General features: G+C 33.9%; 1 protein-coding gene and 1 pseudogene across 1 annotated transcript; both read right to left on the bottom strand.

Moving 5' to 3' along the window:
- Positions 1–3,873: 3,873 nt before the first annotated feature.
- LOC112496223 (uncharacterized) lies at positions 3,874–5,502 on the bottom strand (annotated as a pseudogene).
- A 6,404-nt stretch (positions 5,503–11,906) lies between these two features.
- On the bottom strand, positions 11,907–14,007 carry LOC102616268 (probable WRKY transcription factor 40). The gene is made up of 5 exons (XM_006493291.3): positions 13,656–14,007; positions 13,496–13,555; positions 12,951–13,289; positions 12,717–12,833; positions 11,907–12,532 (listed from the first exon to the last, which is right to left on the bottom strand). The coding sequence occupies exons 1-5, from the start codon at positions 13,737–13,739 to the stop codon at positions 12,176–12,178; spliced, it is 957 nt and encodes a 318-aa protein (XP_006493354.2). The 5' UTR covers positions 13,740–14,007; the 3' UTR covers positions 11,907–12,175.
- Between the last annotated feature and the right edge of the window lie 262 nt (positions 14,008–14,269).

The raw sequence follows: 14,269 nt of genomic DNA, 5'->3' as shown, positions 1-14,269 counted from the left end.
ATTCCTCTTCAAACAATTAAGGGTTGAGAACAATAAATTGATTCTATTGATTTGGAAATACTGGTTACAGTATTTATTTAAGGTGGATGAAGTCTTGAGGCACCATAAGGATAAACATCTGATATTTTTATAATTTGGCTCACGCCAATATCTCAGAATATTATTTAAAAATTCATTTAAATTGAAATAGTTTTAAAAAATATAATTAGATAGGTCTATCATTTTTGAAAAAATATATATATAGTTACGTAGTTCTATTATTATTATATAGAAAACAAAGTGTTGATCTAAAAGCATACTTTTATTAAATAAATCATTAATAAATTATGATTTCTTGTTTTCTTACCAGCATTGTTCATGATGTATCATGAAAATGTTATCATTTATTTTCTTCATGAGATAAAACTCACAAATCTCTTCCACTTTGAATAGCGTGATGTATAGGATGACAATTTAATCATGGCCCAGAAGAATCCGGATTGTTTGGGCTAGGTCCAACCATACCAGATTAATTTAAATTCGATATCTAGATGCCATTTTATAAACGTGGATATGTCCCGGGCCGAGTGAACCTGCATGTCCAGAACCTAAATCTGGATTTTGTTAATGTTAATATTAGTTTTTTAAATTGTTTATAATATAAATAGAATTTTTTTTTTTGTATTTGATTTTTTTCAGTTGAATGCAGATTTTTTTTTTTAGTTGGATTCATCAATCCGGGTTTAAAACTAGCAATTTGGAAACCTAAATTTTTCCGAGTTAAACTCGGCCCAAACACTAAGTAAAGAAACCGAGTTCATATCTAAGTCCAGTACAACAAATTTACATCCCTGTCTGAATTCGAAAAGGTTGAACCTAAACTTGGATCCGAATTTTGCCATGCTTATTGATATTTTCAGTTTGCTTAAAAACCTTAAAATGGAGAAAATTCCCTATATTTTCTATGATTTACATCTCTGAAGAAGTTATTTCAACTCTACACGCTGCTTGGTAAGGAGGAAAATAAAAACCTAAATGAAAGAAGTTATATTTCTTCTGTCTTTTAAAGAAAATCAGAACCCATGTGCCCCTCTCTCTCTCTTTTTTATTCCCCAACACAAGTTGAAGTCTAATTAATTTTTTAAAAGGAGAAAAATCATTCAAAATGTTAGTTTTTGTTTCTCAATGATGTTTATAGCAATTAATACAATAATCTGTAAAATTTGTTAGCAATCTCAGACAGAAATGTTTAATTAAAAATATTAAACATTTTCACATCAACATGAATATGGATGGCAAAAAAGTACGGGCTAACCCAAGGTTGGGTTGGTCATGCCCATTCACACGGGATTTGGCCCACCCTTCGCATATGAGGGCCTAGACAAGAGTTTAGAAAAAGAAATTCGGACCAGGCGTAAGCCCTCTTTTTTTAAAAAAAAAAATTATAAATTTAAATTTGAATAATAATGGAAAAATAAAAAATGTAAGTTTAAATTCCTAATTTATATATCAATAATGAATAAAAAAATTTAAAATTATAATATTAAACTTAAGTGCTAATTAGTTAATAAAATGCTTAAATTAGAGAATCCAATACTAAAAAATTAAATATCTAAACTTTTAATTACTTTATTTATTATTTTATTTTCAAATAATTATTTTTTAATTCGTTATTGACTATAACAACTTTCAAGTTTATAATAATTTTAATAAAATTTTAAAAAATAAGTAAAAGTTTAAGTCCGGCCCAAGCCTAATCTAAGCCCACATGAGCCCGACCCAAGCCTAAGCCTTACACTTCTTATTTATTAAGATTGGGCCTGAACTTAAAAAAACCTAGCACAAACTCTTAATTTGCATATCTTATACGTGAAGTGTTAATGAAGCCTTTACAAAGTAGTCGGACTCGTTTATTAAATAAAGGGAAATTATCAGCTATATACCCTTAAATGACACCAGTATCAAACGTGCTACAATATTTTTCAAGTGTATCACTCGTATACCCTAAGTTGACAAAACACTTCTGTCGTCTACCGATCCGTTAACTGTCGTTTGCGAGCGCTGACATCATAAGGGTAATTTAGTCTTTTTTTTTAAAACGACATGTCATCCCATTTACCTAGTAAAAAACGACATGTCATATGATATATTTTGATAAAAATGACATGTCATCCCATTTATCGGATAATTGTTAATAATTGCTAGAAAAAAAGCTACTTTACAACCGAATCTACTCCTCCAAATTTAACCTAAATTATTGAAGATTTACTCCTCCAAGCATCATTATTTTTTTATGGTATAATATGTATAATTATAAATAATATGTTGTTAATAATTTTTTACGGTATAAGATGGATATTTTTTATGAATAATTGTTAATAATATGTACCATTAATAATTCTTTTTCTAATAAAAAAATGTATTGTTAATAACAAAATAAAAAAAATTGTGTATTGAAAATTACATTAATTTTCAAGGCAAATTTATTTTTTTTACCTCATTTTGAGTTTAAAGGGTAAAATAGTCATTTTGCTCAAATTATGTTAAGTTCTTAACGGTAGTAAACGGAAAGGTGGACGCCGGAACTCTTTTGTCAACTTAAGGTATAAGAGTGATATAAGCGAAAAGTGTTGTAGTACGTTTGATACTGGTGACATTTAAGAGTATACCGGTGATAATTTCCCTTAAATAAATAATCACTCGGGACTAGTAACAATTAATAATTATTCAGTATAAACAGTAACAAGTACTTGTCATCACCCAAATTGTAACAGTACTATTTATTAGTGATATATAAGCATTTAAATTGAAGTACGGCATCCAATTTTGGAATCATTGGATTTAAATTTAGTAGCCTAAATATTTTTAAGAATATATAACACTTCAACAAATTATGGTTGGAATGTCTATCTATTAGAATACAAAACAGTCATTTATGAAGCATCAATTTAAACATGCCCTTTTAATTTATGATTAAAACGAATCTAACTGGGAGAAGACTGTAATCATTTTTTTTCATTGTTAATATACATCATGAATGCTATATGATATTTACAAAACGTGCATGCTATAACAACTATTTAAAATAACAGCAATAAGTTGTCTTTTAATTTTCTACTTCTAAAATTTAAAAACAAAAATCAATTTAAGTTTGAAAATGTTTATCCCACAGAATTTTTTTTTTCAAATTCAATTATGAAAATGGAATATGGAAAATAAAATTATCAAAAGTGATTTAGAATTTAAAAGTGCAATGATCTTGTTTGGTGCTTTTATTGACAAAAGAAAAAAAAGGAAAGGAAAATAAGAGAAAATTGTGTTATTAAGAAACAGAAATGAGAGCTTTTTATTCATAATTTTTATCTGCGAATTTAAATTACTCAATACATTCTGCAACAAAACTTTTGGTGGCCAAAACTCTCTGTTTTTAGTTTTAATCTACTCATTAAATCACATATGAATTCATTGTGAACTGTTGCTTTTTAATGTAGATATATATTGAGTTCATCAAATACTTTTGTTTTTGTCAATCAATTTAGTGTTTGGCAACAGAGGAAGTGAAAAAAAATTCTATGGTGAATATTAGTCAATTATAACATTATTTTTATAGAAATCTATTACTTAACAGTAATTGACGATACAAACAAAATCAACTAACTTGATCCCCTTGACTTTGACAAATTGACCTGCCATGTCAGCCGTACAATGAACTGGTTTCTTTTACATCCGAGAGCAGAAACAAAAAAGAAAGTACGCCCTTTTGGGTTTTTTTTCTAAATAATTTCTTCTAATTGTTCGAAAATATTTTACAGAAATGCTAAAATGTTTAAAATCATATTCGTTTTACAATCGGTCAACTTGGGTACTATATTGTACATTTTGTATATGTTTCTTGAAATGCCTCTCTAGCTCTTATTATGTTCAGAAATAGCACTATTATTGCAGTTGTTGATAATCTGTAACCAGAACTTGCAGAGTTTGCTTCTAAGTATTTGACAGCTATTTACATTTTGTCAACGACTGAAATTATATTCCGGAATATGTGATAATTCTTGGAAGATGTTACATTTCAGGAATCAAGAAAAGGAAAAAAAGATGACTGCTCATCATCATCACTGTAGTTGTTTTGGCAGAGTGACTTCAATCCAGAGATTTTTTCAACCGACTTCCGCAGAACTTCAATCTGAATTGATGAAGACTTTGGAGGCAATTTTGGTTTCCTTGGAACTTGTTCAGAAAGCTTGCTCTTCTTCAAACTACTTTCACTGCTCGTAAACTGAAATTCTCTATCGTCATTATCAACAACTTCATCAGAAATCCTCCGCATAACTGATTTCTTGAAAATTGATCTAACAAGTGCTTCATCTTCCGAGCTCTCTTCCTTTTCTTCTTCTGCAGCAGGAGCCGTGCTTGTGCTCTGTCTCTGCAAGGCCCCAAGCATATCATCTACACAAACAGTTACATATCCAGACTTGCTGACATAATGTCATCAAGTGCTCCAAGGGTATCCATCTCCCTCTTGGAATCCAAGGTTCTTTTCTCCAAGGCTTTCATAGCGTCGTCCCCATCTCTCTCTTCCTCAGCCTCCTCTGCACGCCAAGGTTCAAAACTACAGTTGCACCAGACTCCACTACATAATCTGAATTTTGAGGATCCGTTTTTATTGTCAGCTCGGCTGAGCAACGTGTGCACTTAAAATAAAACCTAAATATTTGAATTCCTAGATACTTCTCGCCGATTACGTCTTCTTGGCGAAAATTAAATTTGGTCCATTTATAGATGAAACTGCCACAAGTGCTGCACCAGATGCTCATGGATATCATGGAACAAACACTCATTTGTTGGTTTCGTTTTCATCGAATCCTTGGAATTTTTGATGGATCAAAATCCGTGGGTAATACTTATTCAACACTTTTCTTTCACCCATTAGAAGAAAAGTAACGACAAAAAAGAGCAAGAAAACGAAGAACAAATACTTTGGGTGCAAATCGCACGCACTGATTATATTATATTTACAAAAGACCAGTCCTAGTTCCTATACACTCGTTCCATAAGGGTCAGAGAGAGTGAATCTATTTTGAACTAAAATAATTCTTTTTCCTCATACAACTTGAATTCTGTTTCAAATATGTCAACTTACTAACCCGAGCCGCTCCCTGTTTTTTGGGATTTTGGGGCCCGGAATTAGTGGGGATTGAGCCTATCAAAGTTCTTCTAACTGAAGGAGCCTCTTTTATAAGACAAGTGATTAATTAAAATGATGCTGGTGGAAGTATTTTTGTTGAAGCTGGCTTTGATCTGAAGGTATGCTTTTGATGTTGTAACAATGCATACCTACAAGATGGGGTTTTGTATTTCTTCTTGTTGTGAGTTGTGATGTGATCACTTGTACATATCAATGATACTCTTAACAAGTCATATTTCAGTTTGCTAATTTGATTGCAAACGGCCATTGAGCAAAAACATGAAGAGAGGTTTCCTCAGCACAAAAAGAGTCACAAAGCATGTAACTGGAAGTGATGAGAATCCCTGTTTTTCTTTTGTTCTTTTTTTTTTTTTTTGTTTGAACCATCTGGTATCCGGCGACCACATTAGGCCCTGACTATTCCGGATTCGGGCCGGGTGCCAAGAAAGTCCTCCCAACGAGGGTGACTCCCAGGGGACTCGAACTGGGGAGCAAACCCAGTCGAGCCACTTAAGGGGTTCAACCGTGCCAGCTGAACCAACACCTCGTTGGTTTTTTCTTTTGTTCTTTTAGTTTATAACGAATCATTTTCACGTAGCTTTATTCTCGTAGAAGAAAGAAATCTTATTAGAATTGTTCATATCAAAAATTCATTCTTTGGAACCATATCACATCCTAGATCAAATTAAAAATTATCTTGATTCATCCCACCACAACGAATTGCCAAAAACCAAGTTGGTGATGATGACCGTGTTGGAGAAAAATACATTTTTTAAAATTTTTTTTATAAAACTTTTTAAGATTGCTCTCATACAATATATAAGAATTTGTAATCTAGAAATCGTACCTTGAAAATCTGATTTAACTTTTTATGCTGAAGTGATTTAGGCTCCCAGATCACGTTCCGTCACAACTATGCCTGTTAGATCACGATCTGTCACCACCACGCTTGTTAGATCACGAACTATCACCAATGATCTTCCAGGTTATGACTCATGTTTGATTTGCACTTGACGTGTGGGCGCCTTTATCACTACTAAAGCAACTAGCACGAGAAAATTTTTCTCTCAACAGTAGAGAGAAAAAACTTTTTCTCTGATGTGTATAAAGTGGCTGCTCTCTCTTTCTTTAGAGAAAATAAGTCTTTTTATATCTCCCTTTAGTGAAAACCCTAGGCTCCAAATAATGAAAATCAAAACTCGCGTTACTTGCTTTTTCTATAGGGGACCCACCTTATAAAATAACATGAGGCCCCTTACACACAAGCTAATTAAATGGAGCCTCCCACTAAATGATATATTTAGGCTTTTGACCCAAATAGCTAGTTATCTTGCTTATTAATCCAGTAGTGGTGCAGTCAATTAAATAAGCTAACTCGAGGATCATTTGGGAACATACAATAGTGGCTATAACAATTAGGTCTGTAATTAAACTAACCTAATTATTTAATTCTAAATCTACTCCACTAAAAGATTGGAATTGACCTCCATAATTGTATGCTCGAATAATAATACGTCCTAAGCCACATTGATTTCTTTACTGCACAATCATTTGTACCACATCATTAATTAAATCGATATCTTAACTGTCCAATCGATTTAATTACATCTTATTCCTTGATACTTACTGGTTTTCTCTAATGATCATTTTCAACATACTAAATATATTGACACACTCTGACTAGAGAATTCTATGATCAAATGCCGAAAACCCAGCAAAAGATGTGTTGAACAAATTCTATATTATTAATTTATAACTCCAATACTCATAAATGCTCCCACTAAGATACCGGGTAATCTAGACTACAAGTATGTGTCATGTCTATTGGTAACTCAAATGGAATAACAATTATAATCATGAAATTATAATTAACTCAAGATTAAGATTATAGTAAAATCAATGCCTATGAGATTTAATAAGTCTGACAGTTATTACAAAGTTAATTAAATCTCATATGTGATCCTGTTCAATATAGTCGTACTACATCAATAAATTCATACATGATTAAGACAAATCATTCAATGAATTTATTACAGTCTATACCTAAATAAAATGTCCAACTTTATTTATCAACTGCGAACTAAATTTATCTAATCATAAGATAACTTGTATTTATGTCTTCTGTGAATTCACATGGTGATCACATAAATACATATAATATGATTAAATGAACTTTAATAAAAATATTAATGCAATTAAGATATTTGAATAAAATACCTCATTAATTTTATTAATCAGAAAAAATATTTATTACAATTAAATAAACACATATGCTTTTAGAGAGCATATTTTCCCAACAGACCGGCCATATAATTTTGAAATGATTCCTAAATAGGATCATACTCTCACGTGATTCATAGGATTGCAATGTCTCAGGCCCGAAGTGCATGCATGATAAATACTGTCAAAAGTCCAGAAAATTAAGCGACCAAATACAAAGTATGGATAAGTGTCTAGAGGATCGAAACATGTCATTGATTGACTCCATTATTGCTGTGCAGTTTTTGGATGTCCTAATTGGACCTCCTAAAGGTAATTTGATTGTGGCCTTTGATTGTCGGCTCCCCTGTCATCATGTCACCAACTTCCATGATCGTCTACCACTAGGCAGGCATCAGCCCTGATTGAACCGATATTTGCCCAATGGTAAAACTTCATATAGACTTTATCCTTATAAAATTCATATAAATTCTTATCAAAGTAGTTCGTGGTAATAGAAGAACTGAGTCGAAAAAAGAGGAATTTTGAAAGCTATAAGCAATTTAACTATATAAATCTCATGGTCAATGGGGGTTCAAGCCCTATTGGAAAATATAATTTCGGTACCCAAATCTGTCGAAATTTGAATTGCTTATGACATTGCTATTTAGAATAAGGAGCGTTAATTGCTTATGACATTGCTATTTAGAATAATGAGCGGTATTATTTTTATTTAATTCACGCCAATATCTTAAAATAATATCTAGAATTTATTTGAAATATGTCAGACTGCTATAGTTGGGTGCCTCTATTAAACTACAAGATCACATTAACTTTTATTAAAGATACACAGTTCATAAAGTGTGATTTGATTTTTACATCCAAAAAAAAAAAATTCCCCACTTATATGGCATGAACTATGTGGTCCCTTCACCCTTATATTGCTTTTATCTCAAAGGTTGCCAAGCCCAAAAAGGTGACCGAATTTAGGCCTATAAATCTGTGTAATGTGATTTACAGAATAGTGGCGAATACTATGGCTAATAGACTAAAACAGATCTTTCATCAAGTTATCTCGCCTACACAAAGTGTCTTTATACCTAATAGACTTATCACAAATAATACTATTATTGGGTATGAATGTCTTCACAAAATTAGGCATAATAAAAGTGCAAAAAATGGGTTAGTAGCTGTAAAACTAGATATTAGCAAGGCCTATGATAGAGTGGAATAGAGGTTCCTTGAACAAACTATGGGGTGGCTAGGCTTTTCACATAAATGGATAAAGCTAGTCTTGAATTGTATTACAACAGCAAATTTTTCTGTAATCATACATGGCAAACTCAAAGGGTTGTTCCGTGCTCAAAGAGGTCTTAGGCAAGGGTGCCCTCTATCTCCATATCTATTCCTCATATGTGCGGAAGCTTTTTCAAATCTGTTGATGCAGGCAAAAAGACAAAACTTGATCCATGGGCTGCGGTTTGGGCAGGAGATCTCCATCACTCACTTATTATTTACTGATGACAGTTTAATTTTTGCAAGAGCCTCAACAAATGAGTGTAATCAGTTGAAAGCTTTGTTTGACTCTTATGCATCAGCCTCATGGAAAATCTTCAACTATGAGAAGTCATCGATGTTCTTTGGCGGCAAGGTGAGTGAGCAACAAGCTGAAACCATTAAAAACATCTTCCAGCTGAATGTAGTATCGAGACACGAGAGGTATTTGGGGCTGCCTTCGATGATTGGTCTGAAAAAGATGAGTTTTTTTAATGATGTAAAGCTCAGGGTACTGAGTAAGATATCTAATTGGCAGCACAAATTTTTTCAACTGGAGGGAAAGAGGTGTTAATCAAGGAAGTAGCTCAAGCAATTCCAGCCTACGCCATGAGTGTTTTTAAGCTCCCTATCGGGCTGTGCGAAGATATTCAAAGAGCGGTAGCAAAATTTTAGTGGGGCTCGAAGGAAGACAAACACAAAATTCACTGGGCAAGATGGGAGAGATTAAGCCACGCAAAGTGTAGAGGTGGTATGGGCTCTAGAGATTTTTGTAGTTGCAACCAAGCGATGGTGGCAAAACAAGGATGGAGAATACTTCAGGATCCAAATTCTTTGACTGGCCAAGTTCTAAAAGCCAAATACTTTAAATGCTCAGATTTCTGGAATGCTAACTTGGGATCAAATCCATCTTTCCTCTGGAGGAGCTTGTTGTGGGGTAGACAGGTTTTAAAAAATGGGGCTAGATGGAGAATCGGTAGAGGCGATATGGTGCAAGTTTATAAGAGTAATTGGATCCCAAGGCCAAATACCTTTAAACCCTTCTCAATACCATCTTTGTCGGAGGATGCTAAAGTTGCAGAGCTAATTGATGCAAGGAACCAGTGGAAAGCAGATTTAATTTTGGAGCACTTTAACAAGGAAGATGCAGCAGCCATAATGATAGAGGTGTCAAAAAAGCCCGCCCGGACCGGACTTGGCCCGGACCCGGCCAATCCGGTCCAGGTTTTCATATAAAAACCGGACTCGGGTTTGAAATTCTCAAACCCGAACATTTCCGGGCTCGGGTCCGGGTTCAACACCAAAAACCCAAAACCCGGACCGAACCCGGTTTTTTAATAAATTAATATATATATATATATATATATATATATATATATATATAATTATGAATTTATGATATGTTGGATGTTATTTAAATTTATTGTGTGATTATTGTGTTGTTGAATTTAATTTATTTATTTTTTTATATATAGATTGAATGAGTTTAAGTTTGAAATTGGATGAATTTAGGTATTAGAAAGTAGATTGAAATAATTTTTATTTATTATTTGTGCAAAATTTGCATTATTAGTATGTTATATATTTGTATTTGACTATTATACTTTTTTAAAACTTGAGATTGAATGTGTTTATTTGATTATTTTCTTTTTAAAAATTTGCATTGTTAGAGAAATGAAAAAAAAGTTGAAGAAAAAAAATTGAAGTTATCAATGCGGGTTTAGAAGCCCGGATCAAAACCCGGACCCAGAAGGTGTCGGGCTCGAGCCCGGACCGAACCCGGAAAAATCAGGTTTTAACCCGGGTCCGATCTTATATTTCACTCATCCAGTCCAGTCCCGGGCAACACCAAAACCCGGACCGGACCCGGATTTTGCCAAGCCTACATAATAAGGATCCCTCTCCCTAGAAGCCTAAAAATGGATGAAGTTTGCTGGTATTTTGACAAGAAAGGCATGTACACAGTTAAGAGCGGCTATCAAATTGATCTAAGACTGAAATATCATGATATCCCTAGCACCTCGGAGGATTGCTCTTGTTACTGGAAGGCCATATGGAGATTGGAGCTGTCTGAAAAAACAAAAATCTTTTTATGGTGATCTGCTCAAAACATGCTACCAACCATGGAGAATTTATGGAAGAAGAAAGTGACTGCATCTCCTTTATGCCAAATTTGCAGAAGAAGTGTGGAAACTGTTTCTCATGCCCTGATCGAGTGCAAAGCAGCGGGTAAGATTTGGAAACAGACAATCTTAGCTGATAAAGGCATTGAAGTTTATAAAGGGCAGGATATGCTGGAAGTGTGGTTTCAGATGTCTAAGAGGCTGTGCAAAGCAGACTTGGAATTATTGGGTGCTACTTGGTGGATTACTTGGAATACTAGAAATCAATTACTTTTCAAAGGGGAGAAAATCAACTCAAATGTCTCAGCTGCAAAGGCCCAAGCTATAGTCGAAGCCTATCGAAGAGTGAAGCATGTTGGAAGTTCTCAAGCTGCAAACCAAGAAGACAAAAAGCATCATCAGTGACTCCACCTCCTGCTGGAAGCTTCAAAATTAACGTGGATGCTGCTACCAATGTTGACGCTAAAACAGTAGGCTTGGGGGCTGTTATTGGGGATGATAAAGGAAGAGTGGTGGCAGCTGCAATTAAACCATCACGACTAAGCTGGGATGTGCAGTTTGCAGAAGCAGAGGCTGTAGAACTGGGACTTCAAGTGGCCAAAGAAGCTCAATTGACATCAATTATCATTGAGACAAACTGCCAGGAGATTGCTGATTTGGTCAACCATAAGAAAGGGAGCAAAACAGAAATTTGCTAAGTGATATCAGCAATTCAAGATATGAGAGGTGACTTTCACAAGGTTACCTTTCAACACATCCCTAGATTCACTAATGAACTAGCTCATAGATTAGCTAAGTATGCCCTTAAGAGTGAAACGTCTAATGTTTGGATGGACTCTTACCTGGATGATATTGTTTGTATTTTTAAAAATTTTGCTTAATGGAAAGTCTATTTTCTTCTTTAAAAAAAAAAAAACACTATGTGGTCCCTCAAATTTTCAGTTGTCACTTTTTCATGTGAACCGGAAAATATTAATGTAATGATTGAGCTCATCCCAATCACGCATGCTGCTAAAAGTAAAAATTTATCAAAGAAAAAACGAAAAGAAGTCGTCTTTTGATTTCTTTCCTAACTCTAAAGAAAAATAAAAATTATTTCAGTTTTAAAGTATTAAATTTAAGAAAAGAAAAGGACTCCAAAACTCTTAGGTAAATAACTTTGTTCTGCCATTTTTTTTTTTTTGGGGGCCGTGGAGCTCCAATTTTTGATATTGAAGCAGAGGAAAATTTTCTGTTTCCCTCTGACTTTACATAAGACTCAAAAATTAATCTTGGGAATTTTCCTTTTTCTTTTTCCCTTTACAATGCTGTATTTACAAAGACATCCTAAATCTCACAGCAGCCTAAATTCCTAATTTGAAAAAAAGAAAAAAGAAAGAAACAGCAGAACACTCATGCAATCTTCTAATGAAGTTCACCATTTCTCTCTCGGATTATGTTGAAATATTTTCCCAGAAATTGCCGCAGCCAGCGCCGTCGTAAAATTAGGATCTTTTGTCAATGAAGAAGCCATCTGTTCCACCAAAAAATTTCTCACTTCTGGACTGGTGTCAATTCTTGGTTTCAAAGCCTTATCTTCGTTGCTGGACTTATTATTAGACCTTGTGAGATCAAGAGTGATGGTTTGTCCGGTCGAGCAGGGGACCGAACCGGCCGTCACACAACGGCTTGTTGAACCGGATGCTGCGTCCATTTGACACGGAAGTGGATGGTTGTGCTCCCCCTCGTAAGTCGCTACCAATACAGATTGGTCCTCAACACTTCTTTGTACCTGAAACATAATTAAATTGCAAAACTTATTTTTTTTTCCCTTAAAGAAAAATATTTTTCCAAGAAAGTTTTAAAAAAGATATGAATCTGATTGCATATGATGCATATCATATGTGATTCTTTTCAAAAGGATTCATGTAATAAGTTGTGCATTGATTGTGTAAAGAAATTCCATTCGGGCTTACCTTCTTTTTAACTGGGCAGCTTGGAGCGAAAGAGCATTTGAAGTAAGCTCTAGGAGAAGGATTATCTCTAGTGACCTTTTGTCCGTATTTCCTCCATTGATATCCATCTTTCACAACCTATATAAAACACGTTCAAAATTAGATTATTCAACCACATAACATAACAAATTGCATAGCAAAAATCCCATCAATATTTTATGCAACATAGTGGGTGCTTTTGTTTTTTGGACTTACAAGGCTGGTGGTATCAGATGGCTCGGTCCTATAATGAACTCTCGAAATCTTTGCCTTGATGTGTTCTTCCCTTGGTTTCTTGCAAGATTCTTCATCAGTAGAACTGCTTTCAGAATTTCCCATTGTTAGCGCAACATTGTTGTCGTTGTTGCTGCTTTCGGATTTTCGTTTCTTCGATGAACTAATAAAAACCTCCTTACTAATCTCAGGATTCTTGCTCATATAATCCATCAATTGGTTTCTCAAAGCATTGTAACTCTCACACAACGCTGTTAACGTTTCTGTTAGCTTCTTATTTTCTGCACTCACGCGGTTCAATTCCGCCACTAAAGCTCCGGTCTAAAAATTATAAAAAACAAAAAGATCAACATTTTAACAACATTTTAATTAATGTTACTCATCAAAAAATGTTTCCTGGAAGAGCAAATTAAGTAAATCAAATTTCTTTTTAGTACAACTTATGCAGTTCCCAATACATTAATCTACAAATAATAATAAAAATAATAGAGTAATGCTAACTAACGGAATCTTGTACATGTAATCACCTCTTGTTTCACAGAATCCTTGTTCCCAAAACCAGAAAAATCGCCTTGCAATTCTTTCTTCTGAAACCCAATAACAACAAAGAATTTTTAAGCTTCTGAATGATATAATATATCTCAAAACAAGTGGAAATTAACCAAGAGTATGGTAAGTTCGACGTACCGCCGGCGCCAGAACTTCATCATTCAATCGGAGAGGGTTGGAGTTGAGATCCAATGAAGTATCAACCCATGAAAAAGAATCCATAGCTAACGACCAACAAGAAGAACAAATTTACTCAAAAGACTTGTATTACTTAAATTTTCTCAAAAGACTTGTATTACTTAAATTTTCTCAAACTTCTAGCAAACCCACAAAGCCAAGTAAATATATACCCACCAAAAGTGGCCTCAAATTGACCAAAACAAAACTCAAGACTAAAATCCAAAGTTTTCTCAAATTCAAACCATGCATTAGAGAAAGCTCAACTTGTTGGAAACTTGGTGGAAAAAGAGTGAGAGAAAAGATAAGATACAAAATATAGATAATATTTGTCACAAGAGCTGGCATGTGCTATTATTATATAAGCCAATACCGTACAAGAACGAAGAATGAAAGTGGGTGAGTTAAGGAAGCTGTCGGTTACTTGTTTTTGAACTTCTTATTTTTTTCATTTTCTTTTGTCAAAGGTCAACAAGCAGAAATAGAAAAGTGCATGCACAATTAATTTTTTGGAAGGCGTTAGAAGTTTTAAATTGACCCGATTGCTATCTCTGTCTACCAATTGGCTTTGCTTT

Source organism: Citrus sinensis, chromosome 7 (genome assembly GCF_022201045.2).
Source record: "Citrus sinensis cultivar Valencia sweet orange chromosome 7, DVS_A1.0, whole genome shotgun sequence".
Taxonomy (NCBI): domain Eukaryota; kingdom Viridiplantae; phylum Streptophyta; class Magnoliopsida; order Sapindales; family Rutaceae; genus Citrus; species Citrus sinensis.
The sequence above is the reverse complement of the archived record's forward strand: the minus strand, read 5'-3'. Positions and strand labels throughout refer to the sequence as shown.

Bases quoted from the DNA above. Each gene is read 5' to 3' on its own strand.
- LOC102616268 (XM_006493291.3), bottom strand. From the start codon at position 13,739: ATGGATTCTTTTTCATGGGTTGATACTTCATTGGATCTCAACTCCAAC. The intron at 13,290-13,495 runs GTGATTACATGT...TATAATTTTTAG, and splicing joins AGGATTCTGTGAAACAAGAG to ACCGGAGCTTTAGTGGCGGA. The intron at 12,834-12,950 runs GTAAGTCCAAAA...TGTTTTATATAG, and splicing joins CATCTGATACCACCAGCCTT to GTTGTGAAAGATGGATATCA.